The sequence below is a fragment of the Gymnodraco acuticeps genome, unplaced genomic scaffold (assembly GCF_902827175.1).
Source record: "Gymnodraco acuticeps unplaced genomic scaffold, fGymAcu1.1, whole genome shotgun sequence".
Taxonomy (NCBI): Eukaryota; Metazoa; Chordata; class Actinopteri; order Perciformes; family Bathydraconidae; genus Gymnodraco; species Gymnodraco acuticeps.
Genome location: NW_022991022.1, coordinates 737,429 through 760,653, shown reverse-complemented (window position 1 = coordinate 760,653; position 23,225 = coordinate 737,429). Strand labels below are relative to the sequence as shown.

At 39.1% G+C, this 23,225-nt stretch overlaps 1 protein-coding gene and 2 non-coding genes across 3 annotated transcripts in view; all 3 read left to right on the top strand.

The window, feature by feature from the left end:
- The window catches only part of LOC117559514 (zinc finger protein 79-like), a 27,970-nt gene extending 6,014 nt beyond the window's left edge, over positions 1-21,956 (top strand). Inside the window, exons 2-3 of the mRNA XM_034236306.1 lie at positions 12,618-12,747; positions 19,073-21,956. Of these exons, the coding sequence (XP_034092197.1) occupies positions 12,618-12,747; positions 19,073-20,331 (1,389 nt within the window). The 3' untranslated portion in view covers positions 20,332-21,956. The remainder of the gene's footprint in view (positions 1-12,617; positions 12,748-19,072) is intronic.
- trnap-ugg lies at positions 2,409-2,480 on the top strand. The gene has a single exon. It is a non-coding gene; the product is annotated as a tRNA-Pro (tRNA).
- On the top strand, positions 6,702-6,773 carry trnap-agg. Its single transcript has one exon. It is a non-coding gene; the product is annotated as a tRNA-Pro (tRNA).
- Positions 21,957-23,225: the final 1,269 nt, after the last annotated feature.

Here is a 23,225-nt window from a genome sequence, read left to right as displayed (position 1 = left end):
GTACTTACTGTCTACTTTTCCAGTAATCATCTGTCAATGTCCCTTCCTGAGTACAAGAATGCATGTTTCTCTTTTAATAAGCGTTAAAAAACATTTCTTCCTGAGACTGATATTGTTGGACAGAGTATTTTAAGAGGATATTAGACATGATATCAGCAATACTTCCAGTCAGTACTCCAGCAGCAGCATTTACCTCATGGAAAGTCTTTAGAGTCTGGCCTGGATAGCTGGTCATTCAGCAAAGTGACACACTCTGTCACATGGTTGCCCTCTTATGATGCTGCTGTCTTTTAATATATAATTATTCCTCTGCCGCTAGTTCGTTCGTTAATCAAAAAGACCCCCAAGGATTAAAGGTGTAAAGTAAACTTTAGGATAACAGGAAGACAAAAGTGAAGTCTTTGTTCTTTAATGTGAAAGTGACGCGTCTCTGGCTGTCCGTCACTTTGGATTTGAGTTATTGTGGTACTTGTACTTTACTCGAGTATTTCCATTATATGCCACTTTAGCATAAAGCTAGCATTAGCATAGAGCTAACTAGCAGCTAGACCATGAGTGGTAAGAACCAGAGAAGACAACGTAAAACGAATATTATTGAAAATGATAATAACCGTTCCAACATCAGTAGCTACCTATCTTTAGTCACTCGCGCTGACTGAACTCAATGGCGTTTTTGGAACGTTTTGGCTAACACCGCTGCAACTCATCTCCACCTGATTTCCCGCTTATGGTCATGGCTGCATGGAAAATACACATGACCTTGCGCAATGTAATACTAGTGAGAGTCATACCAGCAAAGCCTCCACACCAGCCTTGACACTTTTGAGTCACAAAATGATCAGCATAAATTATTGAATATACGTGGTCCTTACCTTTGTTACGCCCAGGTCTAGGGGCATTATTTACCTAGGCGTAGCACACCGAGTCAGAGAAAGCGTTTGGTACATTTATTTACCAAAAATATACACGAACAGGAGTAGCAAAACCAACAAAAAATAAACAAACCTTACAACTCAAAATCTTACCTAACCGAGAAAATAAATATATAGGCTTCTTACCTATACACTAACTTAAACGGGAGAAAACGATCAATCCAAAAGGGAAAAGAAAACAAAAGGGTTTGCACTCCTGAGAACGTAAATCTGTCTTGCAAAGACAGGTAAAGTGACACAGGCCCGCAGCCAGAGGAGAAGGACAAAACGATACCAAGGTGTGCTCAAAGCACCATCGAACAAAATATCAAAAAGCGCTGCGTTGGGAGTAGGAGAAAGTAGAGTCAGTGAGAGCGGCCGAGGAACTGCACGGCAGCAGTTAAAGACCCTCCCGTCTCCCCAGGTGGACCAATCAGACTGTCGAGGGCCTCCAATCAGCTACCGGGCACCACCTGTTCACTCATACGCAGCCACAGACACAGGAGGAGGAAGAAAATACCTGCACACAAACAACATAACGACCCAGGGTCGTAACACCTTTTTGAAATAATGTAGGCTCCCCTTCCAGACACAGGTTGTTCTCCGCCATGAGATAAAGAAAAAAGGCGCACTAAAACCGGAAGTGTAATTAACTCCAACTAGAGTGCATGCAATCAACTCCCTTAAATAACACCGGCCTTAGAGATTTGTCAGCACTGCAAGTCTAAAAGAACACCCAAATCAACACTTATCAACTCGAAATAATTGACACTGAAACATTAACACTATTTCACATTACAGAATTTGCTGTGTACAGTGTATGAAGGGGCTGGGGCTGGGCTTTATCTAAAGTCAAAGATGAATCTTGATTGGGCCAAATTTGACCTTGAGTTACCCAAAACAATTCTGCTGGGTCTTCCCGAACCGAACACCACATTTTTTAGAGACCTTCAGACTTGGCTAGAATTGTCAAAATCAGTATTGTAGTATTTATATAGCTGTTCTGGAGGATATCATGAAGCCTTGTTCCGATAAAAAAAACTAGAGCGTAGTTATTATATAATTTTAACTTGAAACGGGTCACGGGAGAACCCGAACACAACATAACGGTTAAGAAGTACAATACAAGACTAGCACAAGTTTCATCTGTGGGCCGTGCTGCATTATACTTTTTGAATTTGCTGAGGGCCGATTCAAAATGGCCCCGAGCCCTAGTTTGGACACCCCTGGTTTAGATACTCGAGGGTTCAAGAGGCGTTATTGTCTTATAGCTACAGTGTAGATATTGCAATGAAAATCTCAACAATGCTACATAAATATATATATATGGGTAACTCATACTTACTGATATCCATTTAATCATATCTTACATCTTGGTTCTCTCTTCGGCGTTGGAATATTATTAATACAGAATTTCTCATGTCAAGTTTAAAGGGGGAGCAGTAATGCGACGTGGCATTTTAAGTAGACTAAATAACTAATGGTTAAGATTTTCATGGCTCGTTGGTCTAGGGGTATGATTCTCGCTTTGGGTGCGAGAGGTCCCGGGTTCAAATCCCGGACGAGCCCTCCTTATGTCCCTAAGGGTCTGACAGAAGCAGTTATTCCTTAGATCAAGGGTGTCCAAAACATTTTCACCGAGGGCCAAATACAGAAACAAATATAGGAAGAGCTGGGCCCCTCACTCGAGGAGAGGTATAATGCCTCATAAGTTCAGTTATAAGTCAGCAAAATAAATCAAATGTAGGTCAATTATGCTTAAAGGTAGGGTAGGTAAGTTTGAGAAACCGGCTCGAGATCGCTAGAATTTCAAAATACACCACCGGAGAAAATCTGCCACTTCCTTATAGAGCCCCTCCTCCAACACACACGAACGCGCACATGACCAATGAGGACACGAGATAAGTTTGTGCACAGATGGAAGGCTGACAGGCAGGTAGGCCATCCAGTTATTTTTAGCCGGGCCGGCTCAGATGATTGGTCGTGCTTTTTACAGCACCACGGCTTCCACAGATGACATTTTTTTATGGATTTTTAGTCAAAGCACTTAAGATATTCATTGCTATCGGGATGTTAAGAGCATTCCATGGAATATAACAAAAAGTGTATCTCGAGCCGGTTTCTCAAACTTACCTACCCTACCTTTAATACTTGAAAATACTTTAAGAAAACAAACAGCCTACATCCCAGCTCTCCAGAGGGTTTCATTTATCTTGTTAGCAGCTCATTCCTTAAAACAGAAGCCCTTTATTATCATAAGAGGAAATATTAAGGGTTTATTTCAAGCATGTTATGAAAATAAGTTATTGGGCTTTTTTCTTATCAACTTAGATTTGATAGAAACATTTTTCAACTTGAATTGAATGAATTTGTTTGAAAAGTGGGCTTCTTAAAACATGAATACTACTGAGTGATATATGTTTTCATCTATTTTTAAGAAGTACAACACAAGACAAGCACAAGTTTAATCTGTGGGCCGTGCTGCATTATACTTTCTGAATTTCTTGAGGGCCGATTCAAAATGGCCCCCGGGCCGTAGTTCGGACACCCCTGCTTTAGATACTTGAGGGTTCAAGAGGCGTTATTGTCTTATAGCTACAGTGTAGATATGGCAATTAAAATCTCAACAATTCTACATAAATATATATATATATATGGGTAACTCCTGACAGGGCTGGTTTTTGGCATAGGCGCCAGATCTGGGGGGGGGGGGGCGCTGCGCTGGCAGCTCTGGGAGGGAAAAAACCTTTTTGACCATTGGTGCTCATCCTCATTTTCAGCCTTCATGTAACAACATTCATAATTAAATAAATGTAACACCCATTTCATCCCGGTTACACTTTTCATTTGTGCTGTACGATGGGCGCTGCAAGTGATGAAAGTGGGGGATGTTGGCTTATCTGGCGCCCGCAGCTCATAGCCAAAGTGCAAGTTAGCGTGGGAGCGAGCGAGGGAGAGAGAGAGGACGCACCGGTACCGGCGCTGTTGTTATTAGCATCTGGTGTTAGCTGCGCTAACGGATATAAGAAGAAGATGTTTCTACAACAAGGGTGGAGGCTGAGAGGCTCAGTGAGGTAAAGGACTCTGAGTGTTTAGATAGTTCCCTTTAGTCTAAGTTATCTCAGTGGGTCTCAAACGTTTTGTTCACAATTTATGTAAACAAATATTTCCAAGGCACTCCTTTATAATTATTGGGATAAACAGGTTTGAAATCATTTCAATGTTTACTATAGGACAGTAAACCAGCTAAAATCTCGCCTCGGGCAGCTAATTGGCTAGAACCGGCCCTGTTTATTGATATCCATTTAATCATATTTTACATCTTGGTTCTCTCTTCGGACGTTGGAATATTATTAATACAGAATTGCTCATTTGCAAAAGTCACATTAGATTGAATTGTATTACATGTTATGACTACTGAGCCAAGTATCTAAAATAGTTATTTCTAAATCAAATGGAAGCTCTAGATTGTCACCGATGCATTTAATGTTGTTAATATCATTTTCACCATTCTTTCAGCTCAGGAGTTTCCTTGTGCAAAATTATTTTGTGATATTATGAGGAAGAGAGAAAGTCTAAAGGTTATTTGGTACAATTTAAGTTCATTTTCTCTGTAAAAGATGTAAAATGTGTTTACCATGGGGGTCTGGATGGGGGGGGGAAGTATAAATACATAGAAAATGGTGAAAGGAAAATATTAAATATATGGTAATGATTAAATTAATTATACAAAAATCAAGATGATAATTAAAAGTAAGAATATATTCAATTCAATTCAAAACCTTTATTTATACAGATAAAACCCATTGAGATCATAGACCTCTTTTACAATGGTGACCTGCTTCAATTAGTTCCAAACATTAATACAAACATGACAGAAAACAAAGGACATTATATGATACTACAGTTTGTATACTAGTAGCATTTACAGTAACCAATATTTTCTGATTGTATAGCGTCTATCCTAGCTTTAAAAACATGAAATGGAATCAAACTGCTTAGCTTCCATTCCTTTTGTAGACTGTTCCATGCTAGCGGCGCTGCGCATCTAAAAGCTGTATTTCCTAATACAGTCCTAGCAGTTGGCACATGTAATACAACCACAGCTTTAGATCTCAGACAGTAGCCATTTACAATACGCTGTGAGATCAGGGAACAGATGTAAGATGGAAGTTTCCCTAACATTGCTTTATAAATAAAAAGATACCAGTGATTTAGCCGCCGTACAGTAAGTGAAAGCAACCCTGCCCTTGTATACAGGGTACAATGATGAGTCAAAGTCTTACAGTCTGTCACAAACCTTAGTGCACTATGATAGGCGGCATCTATCTTGGTGAGGTAATTGGCTGGCGCATTCATATAAAATAGATCACCATAGTCCAGCACAGGTAAAAAGGTCACAGTGACTAGCCTTTTCCTGGCCTCAAGAGAGAAACAAGACTTGTTTCTATAAAAAAAACCTAGCCTAACCCTCAGTTTTTTAAGCAGGTTATTTACATGCAGTTTAAAAGAAAGACAGTCATCAAGCCAGATACCAAGGTATTTGTAAGAGGTTACCACTTCAAGTTTTTTTCCTTGCATGGTTACAATATCTAAAACAGGCTCTGGTGACTTTTTAGCTTTTGAAAAGAGCATTAACTTGGTTTTATCCACATTTAAAAGAAGCTTAAGCGCTGAGAGCTGAGTCTGAACAGTGTTAAAAACAGTCTGTAATTTAACAACAGCCTCCTTAACTGAGGTACCTGCACAATACATCACAGTATCATCCGCATAAAAATGTAAGGTCGCTTCCTCCACATTATCACCCAAGCTATTAATATAAATGGAGAATAAAAGTGGACCTAGAACAGAACCCTGAGGTACACCATTAGAAATGCTCAACCACTCAGAAGACAGCCCATCAAAGTGTACACATTGGGACCTTTCAGAGAGGTAGTTCACAAACCACCCCACTGCAAGGCTGGACAAGCCAATGCTGAGTAGCCTCTGTTTTAAAATGCGATGATCAACGGTGTCAAACGCTTTAGAGAGATCAATAAACAGAGCTGCACAACTCTGCTTATTATCTAAAAAACTAGTGATGTCATTTACAACTTTCATTGTGGCAGTGATGGTGCTATGTTTTTTCCTGAAGCCCGACTGATGTTTCGACAGGATATCATTTATACATAAAAAGTCCTTTACTTGCTCACTCACTAGTCGTTCAAGCACTTTAGCCAGAACTGACAATTTCGAGATTGGCCTATAGTTATTTTAAATAGTTGCCTCCCCTCCTTTCAGTAAAGGCAAGACATAAGCAGACTTCCATACTTTTGGAATTGTATTTGTGCTAAGGGAGAGGTTAAAAAGAGAAGTAAGTAATAAGTAATTAAATAATATATTGATTTAATATATTTAAAATGTGAGTTTCACTTCCTTTATGTATTTATTTAAGTATTCATTTTATTTATTATTTAGGCATTTTTTTTATTTAGTCTTTCATTATTTATTTCCCTATTTATACATTTATTCCTGAATTTAATATATATATATTTATTCATGCATTTATTTATACCTGTGTCAATTTCTTTCCTCCATAACATTCCTGTGGCCCTGGTGAGATAAAGATGATTTAATAGAGGTCACTTCTGCAGGGTTGCATCAGTTTGTATCTGCAGGTCAACAAAGCGCCTCTAGAGGGCGCTGAATTACCAGGAAATCTACATTTGAAGGTTAAAGGGGAGCAGCAGAAGTCATGCAACGTGGCATGTAAAGTTCAGAGATAATCTGATGGCTATCTACTCTTTCCATGGTTCGTTGGTCTAGGGGTATGATTCTCGCTTAGGGTGCGAGAGGTCCCGGGTTCAAATCCCGGACGAGCCCTCTTTATTGCAAAAGTTGCACCTCAGATGGGTTTGATACCAACTTATCATACAATCATTTTAGTTTTACAGTTTCTCAGCCCATAGGTGTTGGTGTTTAACAAAACAGAATAACACATTTTAGTCTACAATGCATTATAATATTATATTACATCGTTAAATGTATTATCAGCACTATGGGTGTTTCCCTGTGCAACCATGTTTTGTGATATATATATTTAGGTGATGAATGGAGAGAGTCTACTGGTAAAATGTAAGTCAATTATGTGCTCACTATAGTATGGGCTGCTTACCCATGGAGGTTTGAAAATGACATAATATATAAAAATACAAAAATAAATGATTAAATAAGATAAGGGAATAAAATAAAACAATAATTTTTGATATTACATTACAGGTTACTTGTTAGACTCTTTTATCCAAAGGGACTGTCATACTCAATACTGTGGACAATCCCCTAAGGAGCCATTTGGGGTGAAGTGTCTCAGGGACATAACGACATACTGACTGTAGTGGGGTTTGAACCTGTTTTGAACCCTGATCCAAACACCAACGCAGTAGTCCACTGCACCACACGCCTCTTTATATAAATACATTTAACAAAATGGCCAGATGGTGGAAGGTAAATACAGAATAATACATTTTAGTCGACAACACATTATAATAATAAATTACATTTAAAGAATACAATGCAAGAATTTAACCGAGTATCAAAGATATTTATTTATGAATAAATCTCAGCTCCAGAATAGCATCCAGTCTATCCAACGTGGTCATGACTATCAATTACAACTTTTTATCCTGTGGTAGGAAGATGCAGAGAGAGAGGAAGAACCTGTGTTTCAACCGATCAAAGAAACGAACATGGGTAAGAAGGGTTTACCATCAGGATATCAAACATTATTCACAATTGTAAATGTATTATCTCTGCCAAGGTGTTGGGTATTTGTTGTTGTTAGTCCCCTCAGTGAAAGCTTCATGTTGTCTCCTTCCATATAGTCAGGTGTCAGCAAACACAACCAGCAAAATGTGCACTACAAAAAACAACCAACGATTCATGTAAAACTAGATACATTAAAAACATGAGAGAATAACAATAATAACATTCAGTGCTATTGCAGCATACTTTGTCTACAACAGCCTGTCAGACACTGAAAAACCTCATCATGTACTTCTTCGTATTGATTTTCTGAATATCTTCATGGAAATGTTACTCACTGCAGTTTATTTAGACTATTGTTATGAATAAAAGTTAAGCAATAACAGAGTGGAAGGTATTACCGGGAACATGAGTGAAAAATAATCACGTGTGATTAATTCAGTCGGGGTGATTAAAGCAAAAAAGTCATCATTTAAAACGGTTCTTCGTGTTCTCCGTAGCCGTTTTTCTGACTGTTTCCAATGATTTGAGGGACAGAAACTGAAGGAAAGGAACCAAATGCAGGATTACGGGGCTGCATTTACTGCCTGATGGTTAACAATATTCCCTCATGGATCTGGAAGATAAACAGGGAAAATGCTCTTGTTATATAACCAACAATCACAGAGAAACAGAGATCTCTTAAAAAAATGCTAATAAGTTACACAAAAGTTCAATGTGATGTTCACAGAGACATTTATATTCCTCAACTTTCCCAGTGGTGGGTTTATTTATTTAAAATATATAATATGTAACATTTCCTCATTAAAATGTCTAATAACGATTACACCTATGGTATTTATAATGTTTCTTTGAGTTGTGAACATCCAATACCTGTTCTTTCACACAAGTGAAAAGCTAGCGTTAGGCTATAAAGGAACTACATCACAGTCACATGATATAACATCACAGCCAATGAGGAGATGAGTTTCTCCGTGATCACCGTTAGAGAGAGGCAAAGTCCCGCCCATCTACTTCCGACCCATGGGACCTTATTTCGGGAAAATGATGTATTGAAGTCGATGGAGAGAAAACGTATCTTTCGATCCCGTTTAAATTGTGCTATGAATTACACATATGATGTTTGTCAATCTTAAACAATCATTTCCATGTCAAAAAAGTCACAGTTTGTCGTAAAACTGTTGAAATATAAGACTGAAAAATACGCAACTAGAAAGACTACAAATCCCAGATAAGTTATGACAGGTAAGTGATGTCATAACTGATGTCATTTGTTTGCTTACTAAAATGAATACTAATGTATATATGCAGGAAGGAGGTGTAATAACCAGGTGGTGCTTTGCTAAAGCTGATTGGGGGAAATGTAGGATATGGTGTGAGGAGTCGGTACACCTGCTAACATCAGAGGGAAGCATAGAGGTCATTACAAGCCAAATAACGCAACATATACTAAATGCAGCAGAGAACGGTATACCCAAAACAACAACCAAGGGTAGGAAGAAAGTGGTGCCATGGTGGAATGAGGAATGCAGCAGGGCTATTAAAGAGCGAAATAATGCATTTAGAGAATTAAAGAAAAACATGACACAAAATAATGTTCTAGAGTTTCAAAGGAAAAGGGCAGCTGCTCGAAGGACAATAAAATATACAAAAAAAAGAACATGGAGAGAATTGTGTTCTACCATTGGCAGAGGAGTAACATTAGGTGATGTCTGGTCCATGTTAAAGCGGATGAGTGGGAAAAGGAAATCCATTAAAATTCCAGCTTTGGTTGATGGGGAGAGGCTGGCAGTGACAGATAAAGAGAAGGCAGATATGTTAGGAAGGACACTTGCAGCAGTACATAGTGGGGAGCATCTCAGTGATATTCATAGGCAGCAAAAACAGCAGTTACTAGCAGAGAATGAAAACGTGAAGGAGAAGAGACAGGATAATAGGTCAGCTCTGGATGTAGAATTTACAATGTCAGAACTCAACATATCCTTGCAAGGTACAGGATATACAGTCCCAGGACAAGACCAGCTATGTTATGCTATGTTTAGAAAGTTACCTATGGAAACTATGAAAATGGTGCTGAGTCTTTTCAATAAAATCTGGAGAGAAGGAGATATGCCAAGTGTGTGGAAAACAGCAATCGTGCTACCATTCAATAAGCCAGGGAAAGATACAGTACAGCTAACCCTAGTAACTATAGACCAATAGCTCTTACATCACACCTATGTAAATGGATGGAAAAGATCATCGTCCGTAGGCTCTCACATGTACTGGAACAGAAAGGGCTGCTGAGTAGTTTTCAGAGCGGATTTCGTAAAGGGCGGTCCACAATAGATGCATTAGTAAGAGTGAGTAACGATGTGGAAAAAACATTGAAAATGAAAGAGATAATGGCAATAGTGTACTTTGACATTGAAAAGGTGTATGACTCTATGTGGAGGGATGGGTTACTGATCAAATTGAGTAGAATGGGTATTGGAGGGAGAATGTACAATTGGGTAGGGCCTTTTTAACTGACAGGACATTTAGAGTAAAGGTTGGAGCAGATATTTCCAATTATTTTGAAATAGAAAATGGTATTCCCCAAGGGAGTGCAGTCAGTCCAATATTATTTAACATCATGATTAATGAGATATTTACATGCTTAGACACATGCATCCAATCGGCTCTATACGCAGATGATGGGGCTGTTTGGATGAGGGGAAGACATGCCCCATAGGTAATGGAGAATATAGCTAGAGCGATTAAAAAAGTGGAGAGGTGGTCATATAACTGGGGATTCAAAATGTCAGAAAGCAAGTCATGCATGCTACATGGTATTTACAAACAAACGCAAGATTGATGGCCAACAGCTAACACTATATGATCGACCAATGACAAAGGTGAATGAGTTCAAATACCTAGGACTGTGGTTTGATAGCAAATATACATGGAAAATGCATATTAATCAAGTGGAAACAAAATGCTAAAAAGTATTACATTTATTGCGAGCTGTAGCTGGATGCAACTGGGGTGCAGACAAACAAGCATTAATAGACATTTACAGATCAATTATGAGGTCCACAATAGACTATGGTTGTATAGTGTATGGAGCAGCAGCAAAAACATCGCTTTTAAAAAAATTGATAGAATACAATATAAAGCATTGCGGCTGTGTATTGGAGCGATAAAGTCATCCCCTATCAATGCAGTTCTGATAGAAGCAGGAGAGACACCTCTGGAGATCAGAAGAGAGAAACTTGCTCTGTCATACTGGGTCAGACTACAAGGAAGTGGAGAAGAAAATATTTCAAATAGAATATTACAGGATTGCTGGGAATATGCAAAATTCCAGGGACGTGGGTTTGGCTGGACGAGTAAGGAGAGAACGAGGGCATATGGAGTGGAGAATATCACGTTTGCCAAAGCAACCCCATTCAGCAGTGTTCCCCCATGGCTTTCCCCAGAAGCTAAAATAGATATGAGTATTGTAGAAAGGAAAAAAGAGTGGCAAATAAATGAAGTGGGAATTAAAACAAGTATGTATCTGAACGAAAAGTACTACAATTACCTACACATTTATACAGATGGTTCTAAGAACAAGGAAGAGTGTGTTGGCGTTGGCATATACATCCCAGACTTTATATCTATTTTAAAAAGAGCGTCTGATCAATTATCAGTGTATACAGCAGAAATGCTTGCTGTAATAATAGGATTGCAGTGGGTTGAAGAGGTCAGACCAGATAGGGTGGTTATATGTACAGATTCATTTTCCATATTACAAAGCATACAATCAACAACAACTGCCAGAGAAGACATTCTCATAGAACTGAATCATAGCCTGTTAAGACTGCACAGAGGCGGTATAGATGTGCAGTTCTGCTGGGTGCCTGCACATGAGGGGGTGAAAGGGAACGAGTGTGCTGATAAATGAGCAAAATGTGCACAACAAAAGGAAATAACATTACCAGTTGGAGAAGGAAAAGCAGTCATTAAGAAAAAGGGATGGAGATCTGGCAGAAAAGGTGGAGAAAGACCAGAAAGGCAAGGACTATCACAAAGTACAAAGTACAATTACAATTAATATTCATAAAGAAAGAAACAGAAGGGAGGAAATCATGATGGCTAGACTCAGAATAAATCACACGGCTTTGAATAGTACGCTGTATATCATGGGGGAAAGTGACAGTAACAAGTGTGGGAACTGTGCAGTAAAAGAAGATGTAGAACATATCTTGTTACATTGTGACATCTATAAAGCGGAAAGAGAACAATTAAAGGCTAACGTTTTAGAGGCAGAGAGGGAATGGAGTGTGGTTGGTGTTTTGGGAACAAAAGGAGAGGGAGTAAGAGCTACCAGAAAGGCACTGTTTAAATTATTCAGTGAAACTGGGGTAGGAACAATTATTTAACATTAGGTCAGGAAAGAACATAGATTTGTACTTTTGTTTTATTTATTTCATGGTTTTATTGATTGATTTATTTTTAATTTAATTTTGTCTATATCATAGGTTAAAGAGTTGGAATGATGTGATGATTCATACTCATGTACAGTAGGTGGCGGTAGGCACCTTTTTAAGTTGTTTGCAATCCGCCAACAACAAGAGAAGAAGAAGAAGATATCACCAGCAGTTGTTCGTCCCACATTTTATTCGGTAACGTTGTCTCGTCGCTACGGTTCTCTCTCTCTCTCTTTGTTCCTGAGAAAGTGTGTGTGAGCTCCAGCACTACTGATCCATCATCTGTGTGTTTGGATAAACCTCTGAATGGACTGTGTGCTCTTTTTTCTGGAGCGTTTACCTCGGACTATAGGACCTAGCTTAGCATGCTAGCTGGAAACACGTTAGCAACGCCAGTCAGATTGAGAGTTTGATGGAGAGAGAAACGGTGTGTTTAACGGAGCTTGCAGGAAAAGGTGATCTAGTAAACATGAGTAAAGTCCAAATGCTGCTGTCGTTGAAGAAGCAGCGATTCACTGCTGCTGCTGAAGAGATATTTGCTTTGTTTGAAAAAACGATAGCCGAGTACGAGGAGGAGCTGTCTCTTTCCAAAGAGGAAAACAAGAGACTCCAGAAACTTCTGGACGCTGTTTTACAGCCTCAACTTCGGATACACAGAGCAGGTCTGTTCCCTTTACCCTTAATTAACACTTTACACTCTTCAGTAGCACTTTATTATCACATTAATAACACTTTAGACCCTTTATCATCACTTGCTGCAGGTAGTAGATCCTGAAGTAAAAGTACAAACACCACACTGAAAATACTCCATTATTGTTTTTAAAGCCCTAAATGGGCTGGCTCCGGCCTATATAGCTGAACTCCTCCAGCGCTACACCCCAGCCAGAGCTGCTGGTAGTGCCCAAGACCAGGCTCAAAACCCGAGGGCACCGAGCCTTCGCAGCAGCTGGCCCTAGGCTCTGGAACACTCTGCCCCTCCACGTGAGGTCGGCCCAGACCCTAGGGGTTTTTAAATCTACTCTTAAAACACACTTCTTCTCCCTGGCCTTTTAGTCAGAGCGGAGCACGACTCCTGACTTTTCCCTGTGTTTTTTATATATCTGTTGTAATTTATTGTCTTTTATTGTGATTGTAGTAATGTGTTTTTATGTGATTGTAGTATTTATTACATGTACAGCACTTTGGCCCGACCAAAAATCGCTTTTAAATGTGCTTTATAAATAAACTTTGATTGGATTTACAAGTTAAAGTACTGTATGTAAGTATTATTAGACACATGTACTTTATTATGATAATTAAAATGTATTACGGAAGAGCTAACCTACCAAAAATAAATATATTTATAAAAATCCATACATTGAATAATATGCCATTTAATTTACTGATTTAAATATTACCCATACATGTAGGCACTAGTTGGTTAACTGTGACATCATTTGATAATTTAGTTTTAATGTGCTTCTTTATTCACCTTTTATTTTTAAATGTGAAAAAGCAAATACAAATAAATACTTTGGATTAATTCAAATTGCGCGAGGATAATTCATAAATAAATCAATGAATAAATATGTTCAATAATAAATTAAACACATCTAAAATGTTACTTGTTAAAGAATAGGGGAACTAGTACAAAGGTCATTAAGTAATTAAAACGTTAATATAAATTAATGTAACATCTCATCAATCAATTATTGCCAACATGTATTTATAATATATTCTATATATATATATATACACACACACAGAATATATATTTTGAGAGAGATATACACTAGTATTAGACGCAGTCAAAAGTTTGGACACATCTTCTCATTCAAAATTTTGTATTTATTTAAATTGGTTCTACTTTGTAGATTTATACTGAAGACATCACAACTATAAAAGAACACATATGGAATTATCTAGTAAACAAAAAAGTGTTAAAACATCCAGAATATGATTTATATTTTGCTGGCTACCGCAGAAAGCTGTGGTAGCCATGCTGGTTAAGGTTGCCTTGAATTCTGAATAAATCACCAACAGTGACACCAGCAGACGCCCCCCCCCCCCCACCACCATCTCACTTCCATGCTTCACAGTGGAAACCACTCATTCAGAAACCATCCGCTCACCTTCTGTGCGTCTCACAAAGACTCGGAGGTTGGAACCAAAAATCTCGAATTTGGACCGATCAGACCAAAGTACAGATTTCCACTGGTCTAATGTCCAATCCTTGTGTTTCTTGGCCCAAACAATTCTCCTCTTCTTGTTGTTCATCCTCAGTAGTGGATCTTTGCAGCAATTGGACCATGAAGGCCTAATTCACGCTGTCTCCTCTGAACAGTGCATGTTAAAGGTCCCATGTCATGCTTTTCCTGTTATTACCCGTCCCCTTGTGTGTTATGTAGCTTTTTCTGCAAACGGTCTGCAGAGTCATAAACCCTCAAAGTACACCCAGTAGAGAGTAAAACTCTAACACAGAAAATACATGTCTATTGTTACGACCCGCCCTCTATTCCGTGGTAGTGGTTTGTGGGGAGACCCGCAACATAAAATAATACACGCAAAAACCACTTGATTACGATCATTTATTGAAGTACAGCCGTTTACTCACACAAGCAATCCGGCAAACGAAAAGAGGTCTGGAGGACTGGCCAAAAGAAACAAACAGAAGGAGGTAACCCGAGCCAGCCACACCACGGGCCGTAGGACCCAGAGTTTCCCTGCCCTAACCAGAAATCAAATAAATACCCTATGGGAAACAAAATAAAGCCGCGAAAACTGGACCACCAGAGGCCTGTACTACGAAGCAGGATTTTCGCTTAGCGAGCTAACTTCAGGGAAAACTCTGTGTTTCCGGTCCTACGACGCTGGTTCTCTTTTTTAGCAAGCTAGATCTCCATGGTAACTTATGCTGTGCGGCTAACCTGCCCCGGAGCAGGTTAGGTTACAGGCGAAGAGCTCAACTCAGTGAAAGTACTACCTGCTGACCAATCAGAGCTCAGTGTGCAGAGTTTAAAGCGATCAAGTCATATTACAGGAGAAAGGAAATACAGAACAACTGCCGTTGCAGGAAAGACGGCAAATCAACTGACTGTGTGAATGTGAACATTAATAGAATATCACCTCCCATCTTCAAAGCAATCTGACTAATATAACATTAGCGTTTAGAAAGCTTAATTAAATATCTGCCACAACATAAGTAACCGGATCAAAGTAACAATACAGTCCGCAGCATATCACATCATAATGTATCATATATTTCCTTATCTGAGTCGTGTAGGACAGAGAGTGAATACACATACTATACAGAGATGCTTTGTGAGAAAACCAATGTAGTTTTGGAACATTGAACAATGTAAATCTATTCTAGTAGACCTCAACAATGGAATTATGATCAGTAGAAATGGCCATGTCATGTAGGGCTGTAGCGATACACTAATCTCACGATACGATACACGATATTCAGCTCACAATACGATATATATCACGATATTCAGCCAACGATACGATTCGATATAATTCAATACACTTATATCATTTTCTGAAAGATTTTAAAGGGACAGTGTGATTTTGGTGACATCTTGTGAGTGTTCCATTGACTTGGATTGAATTAATTCAACTGAAAACTGAAAGCATCAATTATACAATATATGGCTCTGACAGAGAGTCGACAGCTTGCAAATGCTGGTCAAAATGAATCAAAAGATGTGGTGAGAAAATGTGTTTCATTTATTGAAACAGTGCAAACTGTAGCTTACAAGCCTTTGAAACGTAAGTACATAAAGTGCAGTATCACAATGGACAATGGAGAATTAAAAGGTTCAGCGGAACACGGGGGATTTGAATGGGACTTGTTAGAAATTAAAATCAATGTTTTGATGGCATAAAGTACCTTAAACATACCGTCAGTTTAAAGGCTGTTTTATACTGAAAAACCAGAAGTTCTTGTGCACAACCAGTTGTTAAGCTTTTATTCTGAAAATCCTTCATCTCCGGTTAGCATTTAGCATGTGGCTAATATACCATTTACTATAGAGGTGAATTTAGTAGCGATATGACACGGAGTGTTGCACACCGAAACCTACTGATTTCAACACTACAACTATAGACATCGAGATATTACTATTGCTGAATATTAAATGAAGGTAGTTTATTTGAATACGTTTGTTTACAGACGTGGGTAGCATGAGACAACATCCGGAAATGATACCAGCCGTGAGGTATTTTTGGAGTATTGATTACAGCGTTTAAAATGTATTAAATGAAAAGTCATGAAAGAGATAAGGAGGAGAAAAGGCGTGTTTAGTTATATATTTAATGTACAATGTCTGAATCCTCTAATGCGCAACAACGAACATTGGAGACGTGGAGGGCCGGCCCCCAGCAGCGCCAACCGGCCCACAGGGAGGAGCCAGCAGAGGATATTTAACAGCTGGAAAGATGGAGTTCGCTCTCTTCCCTTCTCTCAAGAGAGCCAGAACACAGCTGTTTTTCTGACTGAACCATCTTCTGCTTGTAACATTACCGCACTTTTTATTAATTAAAGTATACATTTGAACCTTCTCAGAGACTCAATTAGTCTCCTTTTTAAAGCTTCTCTCCTGGACACGAGAATAACGAACACAGTTATCAGACTTAATGTATCGATACTTTCTCGGAAACCTAAATATCGATATATATCGCAGGATCGATTAAATTGCACAGCCCTGATGTCATGGGACCTTTAAGATTGTCTGCTCCTTCAGCTCTTTGATCATATATGTGGGCTCTAATCTGAGGTGCTTTTAATTTGCGGTTTCTGAGGCTGGTAACTGATGTATTTATCCTCTGCAGCAGAGGTAACTCTTGCTCTTCCTTTCCCGGGGGGGTCCTCATGAGAGCCAGTCTCATCATAGCATTCAATGGTTTTTGCGACTGCACTTGAGGATACATTCAAAGTTCTTGACATTTTCCGGATCGACTGACCTTAATTTCTTAAAGTGATGATGGACGGTCGTTTCTCTTTACTGGGTTGAGTCGTTCTTGCTATAATATGGATTAAAACAGCAGTCAAATAGGGCTTTCCACTGTGCACTAATTCTGCCTCTGCACAACACAACTGATGGTCTCAAACACATTAAGAAGGCAAGTCATTCCACACATTGACTCTTGACAAGGCACACGTGTTCATTGAAAACCATTCCAGGTTTCTACCTCATGAAGCTGACTGAGAGAAACCAAGAGGGTGCAAAGCTGTCATCAAGGCAAAAGGGAGCTACTTTGAAGAATCTAAAATAAAAATCATATTCTTGATTTTTTTTTAACACTTTTTTGTTAACTAGATAATTCCATATGTGTTCTTTCATAGTTTTGATGTCTTCAGTATTCATCTACAAAGTAGAAACATATTAAAATAAACAAAAACCATTGAATGAGAAGGTGTGTCCAAACTTTGACTGGTACTGTATATAAAACACACACATTTTCATATTTAGCAGGTTCCCTCATCTATAATCATTTATACAAGCGCAACTTTGAACATGTACAGCAGTAAAATGCAACATACAAAATAATCAAGAAACATCATACATTAAACACCGACAGGGAACATTTTACTGCACCATCATTACTTTTACATAAGAAGGTGCCGTCAAATGTTCTGTTAACCTGTTAAGCCCCAAGGTCCCCCTCGACGGGTACTTTTTTTTTTGTTTCACTACACTGTGTCTCAGGGGATCTTAATATTTAAGAACCTATAAATATGTTCTACCAGATTAATGGGAATAATCTCAGCTAACTGACGATACAAACCATTTTTACCAAAACAAAACACAAGTCTCAAAAGAAGCATCTAAATGACCCCTGAGCGAAAAATGCTAACGCACATACAAGATATCCGATTTAAGCTGAGGTTCCACAGATTATTTAGGTATAGTATCATCACTGAGTGATCCAAACTCGCGACAGGGGAAGTAAACACAGACATCACAACACGTACCTTTACGTAGCTTTTACGGGAGATCGTCTCACCTTAGCTGTCAATCTGATCAAAAGACTTGTTCAATGGCATTAAAACGAGATAAAACGCAGCTGAATCGGTTAATCCATAGGTTGATAATGTTTCTGTGGAATCATTTTTTTAAATTTATAATCCATAATTCCATTTGTATGTAAAAATCGGAGAGTAAAAGTTAGCTGCTAATGGTAGCTACCAGTGTTATCGCAGCTTCCGGTTTTGGCTATGCGTCAGTCTCACACACACACATTACCAAATAAGGAGTATGTGGGAGTTCCCCTCGATTCCATTGGCTCTGACGGTTAGAAAGAGATGTCATTCAGCAAAATCGAGCAAGGGGTGCCAGAGATAGGTCAAATCCACCCAATTTTTCACTATAAGTAATTTTATTTTTTTTGGATGGACACAATAATTAAAAAATGTTTTTACTGTGTTCAATCTGAATTTACTTTAAAATGAAAAAATCTATTGATTCTGACACTTCCACATCCAACTCACAGGTGTAACCTTGCTTTGGGAACAAAGATTATTAATTTAACCCTTTTTAGAAGGGAATATATGGTCATTTGTTCTGGGAATGTCATTTTCGAGCCTGAGACCTGAAAAACAGGCTCGGGGCTCAACAGGTTAATACTTGCATACTTTTACTTGAATAACGTTTGAATGCAGGATTTGTATTTGTAACAGAGTATTGTAATTCTCTACTGCAGGCGTAGTGTATATGTGAACGATCCCAAATACAATTCATTGTTTACATTGCAGCTAGTGCTACGCCGGAAGAAGAAAAAACGTTTTCATTTTTAACTGGAAGTGGAAAGGGGCGGGCCTACATAAGGTGAATTGAGCCAACACAAATACACAATAGGTGGGACTAAGATAGATAATGTGAAAATATAAAAACAAAGGCATTAATTAGGGCTGCAAAATGTCTCCCATTGTAATGGTGATTAGATTTTTAAATGCTAACACTTAACAGTTTATTCTGACAGTGTGTTTCCTGTTTCCTGCAGATTTCCAGCTGCTGGTGGTGGTTAAAGAAGAGTTTCTCCCTGACCAGCAGGAGTGGAGCACCAGTCTGGACCCGGAGGACCCAGTGCCTTCCCCACACATTAAGCAGGAACAGGAGGAACTCTGGATCAGTCAGGAGGGAGAGCAGCTTCAGGAGCTGGAGGAGGCTGAGATCACCAAGTCCACTTTCACTCCTGACCCTGTGAAGAGTGAAGATGATAAAGAGAAACCTCAGTCCTCTCAGCCTCATCAAAGACAAACTGAACACATGGAAACAGAAGCTGATGGAGATGACTGTCGAGGACCAGAACCAGCCAGGAGCTCAGATCCAGAGAGCAGTTTACAACCAAAGACTGAGGACGACACTGGAGACTCTTCTGAACCTGGCACTGAAGACAGTGCTGATTGGAAGGAGGCCAGAGAACCTGCATCAGGCTCAAACTCACTGAAAAATAGACAGGAATCTGTCAGTGATCCACAACCTAGTGCTGAAAATAAACCATTCAGCTGCACAGTCTGTAAGAAAGCTTTTTCACAGAGTGGGCATTTAAAGGACCACAAGAGAGTCCACACAGTAGAGAAACCAAACAGCCGCTCAGTCTGTAGGAAAGCTTTTTCACGGAGTGCACATTTAAAGGAACACAGGAGAGTCCATGCAGGAGAGAAACCATTCAGCTGCTCAGTATGTAAGAAAGCTTTTTCACAGAGTGCACATTTAAAGGCACACATGAGAGTCCACACAGGAGAGAAACCACACAGCTGCTCAGTCTGTAAGAAAGCGTTTTCACAGAGTGCAAATTTAAAGACACACATGAGAGTCCACACAGGAGAGAAAGCACACAGCTGCTCAGTCTGTAAGAAAGCTTTTTCACAGAGTGCAAATTTAAAGACACACATGAGAGTCCACACAGGAGAGAAAGCACACAGCTGCTCAGTCTGTAAGAAAGCTTTTTCACAGAGTGGAGATTTAAAGGAACACACGAGAGTCCACACAGGAGGGAAAGCATACAGCTGCTCTGTCTGTAAGAAAGCTTTTTCACGGAGTGATAGTTTAAAGAACCACATGAGAGTCCACACAGGAGAGAAAGCACACAGCTGCTCAGTCTGTAAGAAAGCTTTTTCACGGAGTGATAGTTTGAAGACACACATGAGAGTCCACACAGGAGAGAAAGCACACAGCTGCTCTGTCTGTAAGAAAGCTTTTTCACGGAGTGATAGTTTGAAGACACACATGAGAGTCCACACAGGAGAGGAAAAATAGAGCTGCAATGTTTGTGAGAAAAGATTTAAATGGCATAATAGTTTCAAAAGACATAAGTGTGTTGGTCGTCAGCTGCTTCTGTAACTGTCAGGGAATACATTTGTCTATTTTGTATCCTGATGACCTCATGCCGTTACATGTAATGCGTAACTCCCTAAGCCTGATTTCACCCACCTGCAACCGATTCTCTAATAATCACAAATCTTCATTTTCTTTGACCCCTTGACTCGACTATTTCTTGTTTAATAATCGTTACATCTCCTCAGGACCAAGTTCCCGTGTCCTGCCTTTCACCTGCTGATCACCGACTGCTCATTTAAGGTGGACTCACCTCTACAAGGGACCAGCTAGTCTTAGTGTCTTAATGCAAATGTTTTGTAAAGTGATGCAAGACCAAAAACGTGCTGTTGGGTAGTGTGCTCTCTGCAGGACGGTGTCTGTACTCAAATATTGTTTTTGAAATGAGAGCTTCATTCCGTTTTTGTTGTCTAAACCAGTGGTTCTCAACTGGTCAGGCCTCGGGACCCACTTTTTCCTTTGTCAATAGATCATGACCCAACATTTTGAACCACTCAAATCTATTCAACAAAAAATCGTGCTGTAATATACGCTTTTCAGCATACAATATTAATTAAAGTGAATTACAGTGCATATATCCGTTCACAGAACAAAATAATGCTTTTAAATAAGGTTTAATGAGAAGATGGAATCAAAGCTGAACTGTATAACATAAAAAGGCACATGCTGTAAACCCAACCCCAGAAGGGGGTCTGGGGGGGATTCTCCCCCAGGAGATTTTTAGAAATACTAACATATAAACTACCCATTCTGGTACGCTCTACATAGATGTATTACTACCCGACATATTAATAATATGTTATGCCATTGTTTGTTTTTCACTTTGTTCTGAAGCTGAACTTGCTGCTCCTCACAGAGAGAAGAGTAAAGAGGAGATAGTCTGTGTGAATTACTTTAAATTGTGGGTAAGGGTAGATAGCCCCCATTGTTCTGTGACCTGTGAATCATCAAACCAGGGGTCATATTTCATTATGTGTTAATTTGTATCTGAAGTTGTACCCATGGATGTATAAAGAATAGTTATACTGCAAAGTTATTCTCTGTGGGGACTTCCGACAACAATCTTGATTCTGATTGGCCAGAAGAATCTAAAAAACATCAGCAAAGATGTTTTATTGAGAAGATGATCACTACGTGACAAAACTGTGTATGGTCTCCCGTACTTCCAGTCCAATGCATACCTACTGCATGCACAGCGTTAGAAAGTCGGGCCTTCAAAATAAAAGTTTGAATTTTTTCCCAACAAAAAAAAAGGAATCTTTTTTTTCCTATTTTTTTGTCTCTCACACATCTCGAAACCCGCGACCCACCAGTTGAGAACCACTGGTCTAAACAACCCCAAAAGTGCGATACGTCTTCTTTCCAGCAGATGGCATACATGTTACATCATCCAGTTCAACTGTCATCCACATATTAATGATTCAAAACAGCAATGTGTAAGATATGGCTAGTAATTGACCATTTCAACAGTATGTGAAGAGGTTACAGTCTTGAGGCCATGTCCAATATGTTTATGTTTTGTTTGATTAAATCTACTGAAATGAGCATTCAATGACTCAATTATTCTTAATTACTGTCATTACATCATGGGTTTGCATTGCAATATTAGAACACATAAAACCCAACTTTAGTTCTTCCAAGTTGCGGGTGTTCATTGTTTAGAAGTCTGCTGTGTTTCATCCAAGCTTCCACTTTGTGCTCCGATAATGCTGAAAGTATCTGTTGTATGCTTTACCTGCTCCAGTAACAAAAGTGTAATTCACTGGACAGAGACGAGAGATAGTGGATGGATCCCGAAAAGAACCATAAGATAGTCCGTATAGAGCCTTCAGGTTCTGATAATGGTCAGCGACAGAGCTATAAATGGTGTGTTGAGGTGAAGTGGGATAAAAAGGAATAATAAATGCTTTTGATGATATTGGACTGTCAACCTATTTTTTGTTTTGTTTATGAAATGTTGAAGTGACCAACTGACTGTAATTTATTATTTTTGTTTCTGTTTTTTTTTTGTCTGATAGGAATGTCTCTTTTTGTTATTGTAATGTCCATGTTTTGTGTCTGTAGCCTCTACAATAAATTTAAAAAAATGAAATCATCTAAATCATATTCATAAACCATGAATAAAACCTGCTATGTATACCAGAAAAAATAAAAAATAAAGCTGTGAAACAATCTCAATAATTGGCAGCAAAAATGTAAGGGTTTTTTAATTGACATAAAAGGATACATGTTGAGATAGGGAGTTCTAATATCTTAAGAGAAGAGTTTGAATATTAAAAAACACAACCTCTTTTGGCTCCTTCCTGTCTTTCTTCTTGGTCTTTCTTGGCTTTGTACTGGCTATCTTCTAGCTCTATTCAGGTTTTTGGAGTTTTTTTCTAGCTCTGTCCCTGATCATTATCAGAACCTGAAGGCTCTGTCTATACCAGGGGTGCCCAACCAGTCGATCGTGATCGACCGGTCGATCGCGGGGAGATTCCCAGTCGATCGCGAGATGTGTCTAAAAATAGAACAACAATATTCTGTTTTATCGTTAATGTCCTATAACATAATCTTCCTGTGCCAGAATAATGCACTTGAACGCATCAAAGCTTTGTGATTGGCCGGCTAGACCCCATGTGTCGGGGCGTGGCTGGTCAGCAGTGGGCACTATTTCGCTGAGGTTGTCCGTGTCAACAACAGGAGTGACAGTCCGCACACACACAAGACCGCAATTATGGCAGAAGCAAAAAAGCCCAAAATATATCATTTTCACTCCGAGTGGGAGGATGATTATTTTTTTATCTATTCCAATTCAAAGTCCATCTGTCTCATCT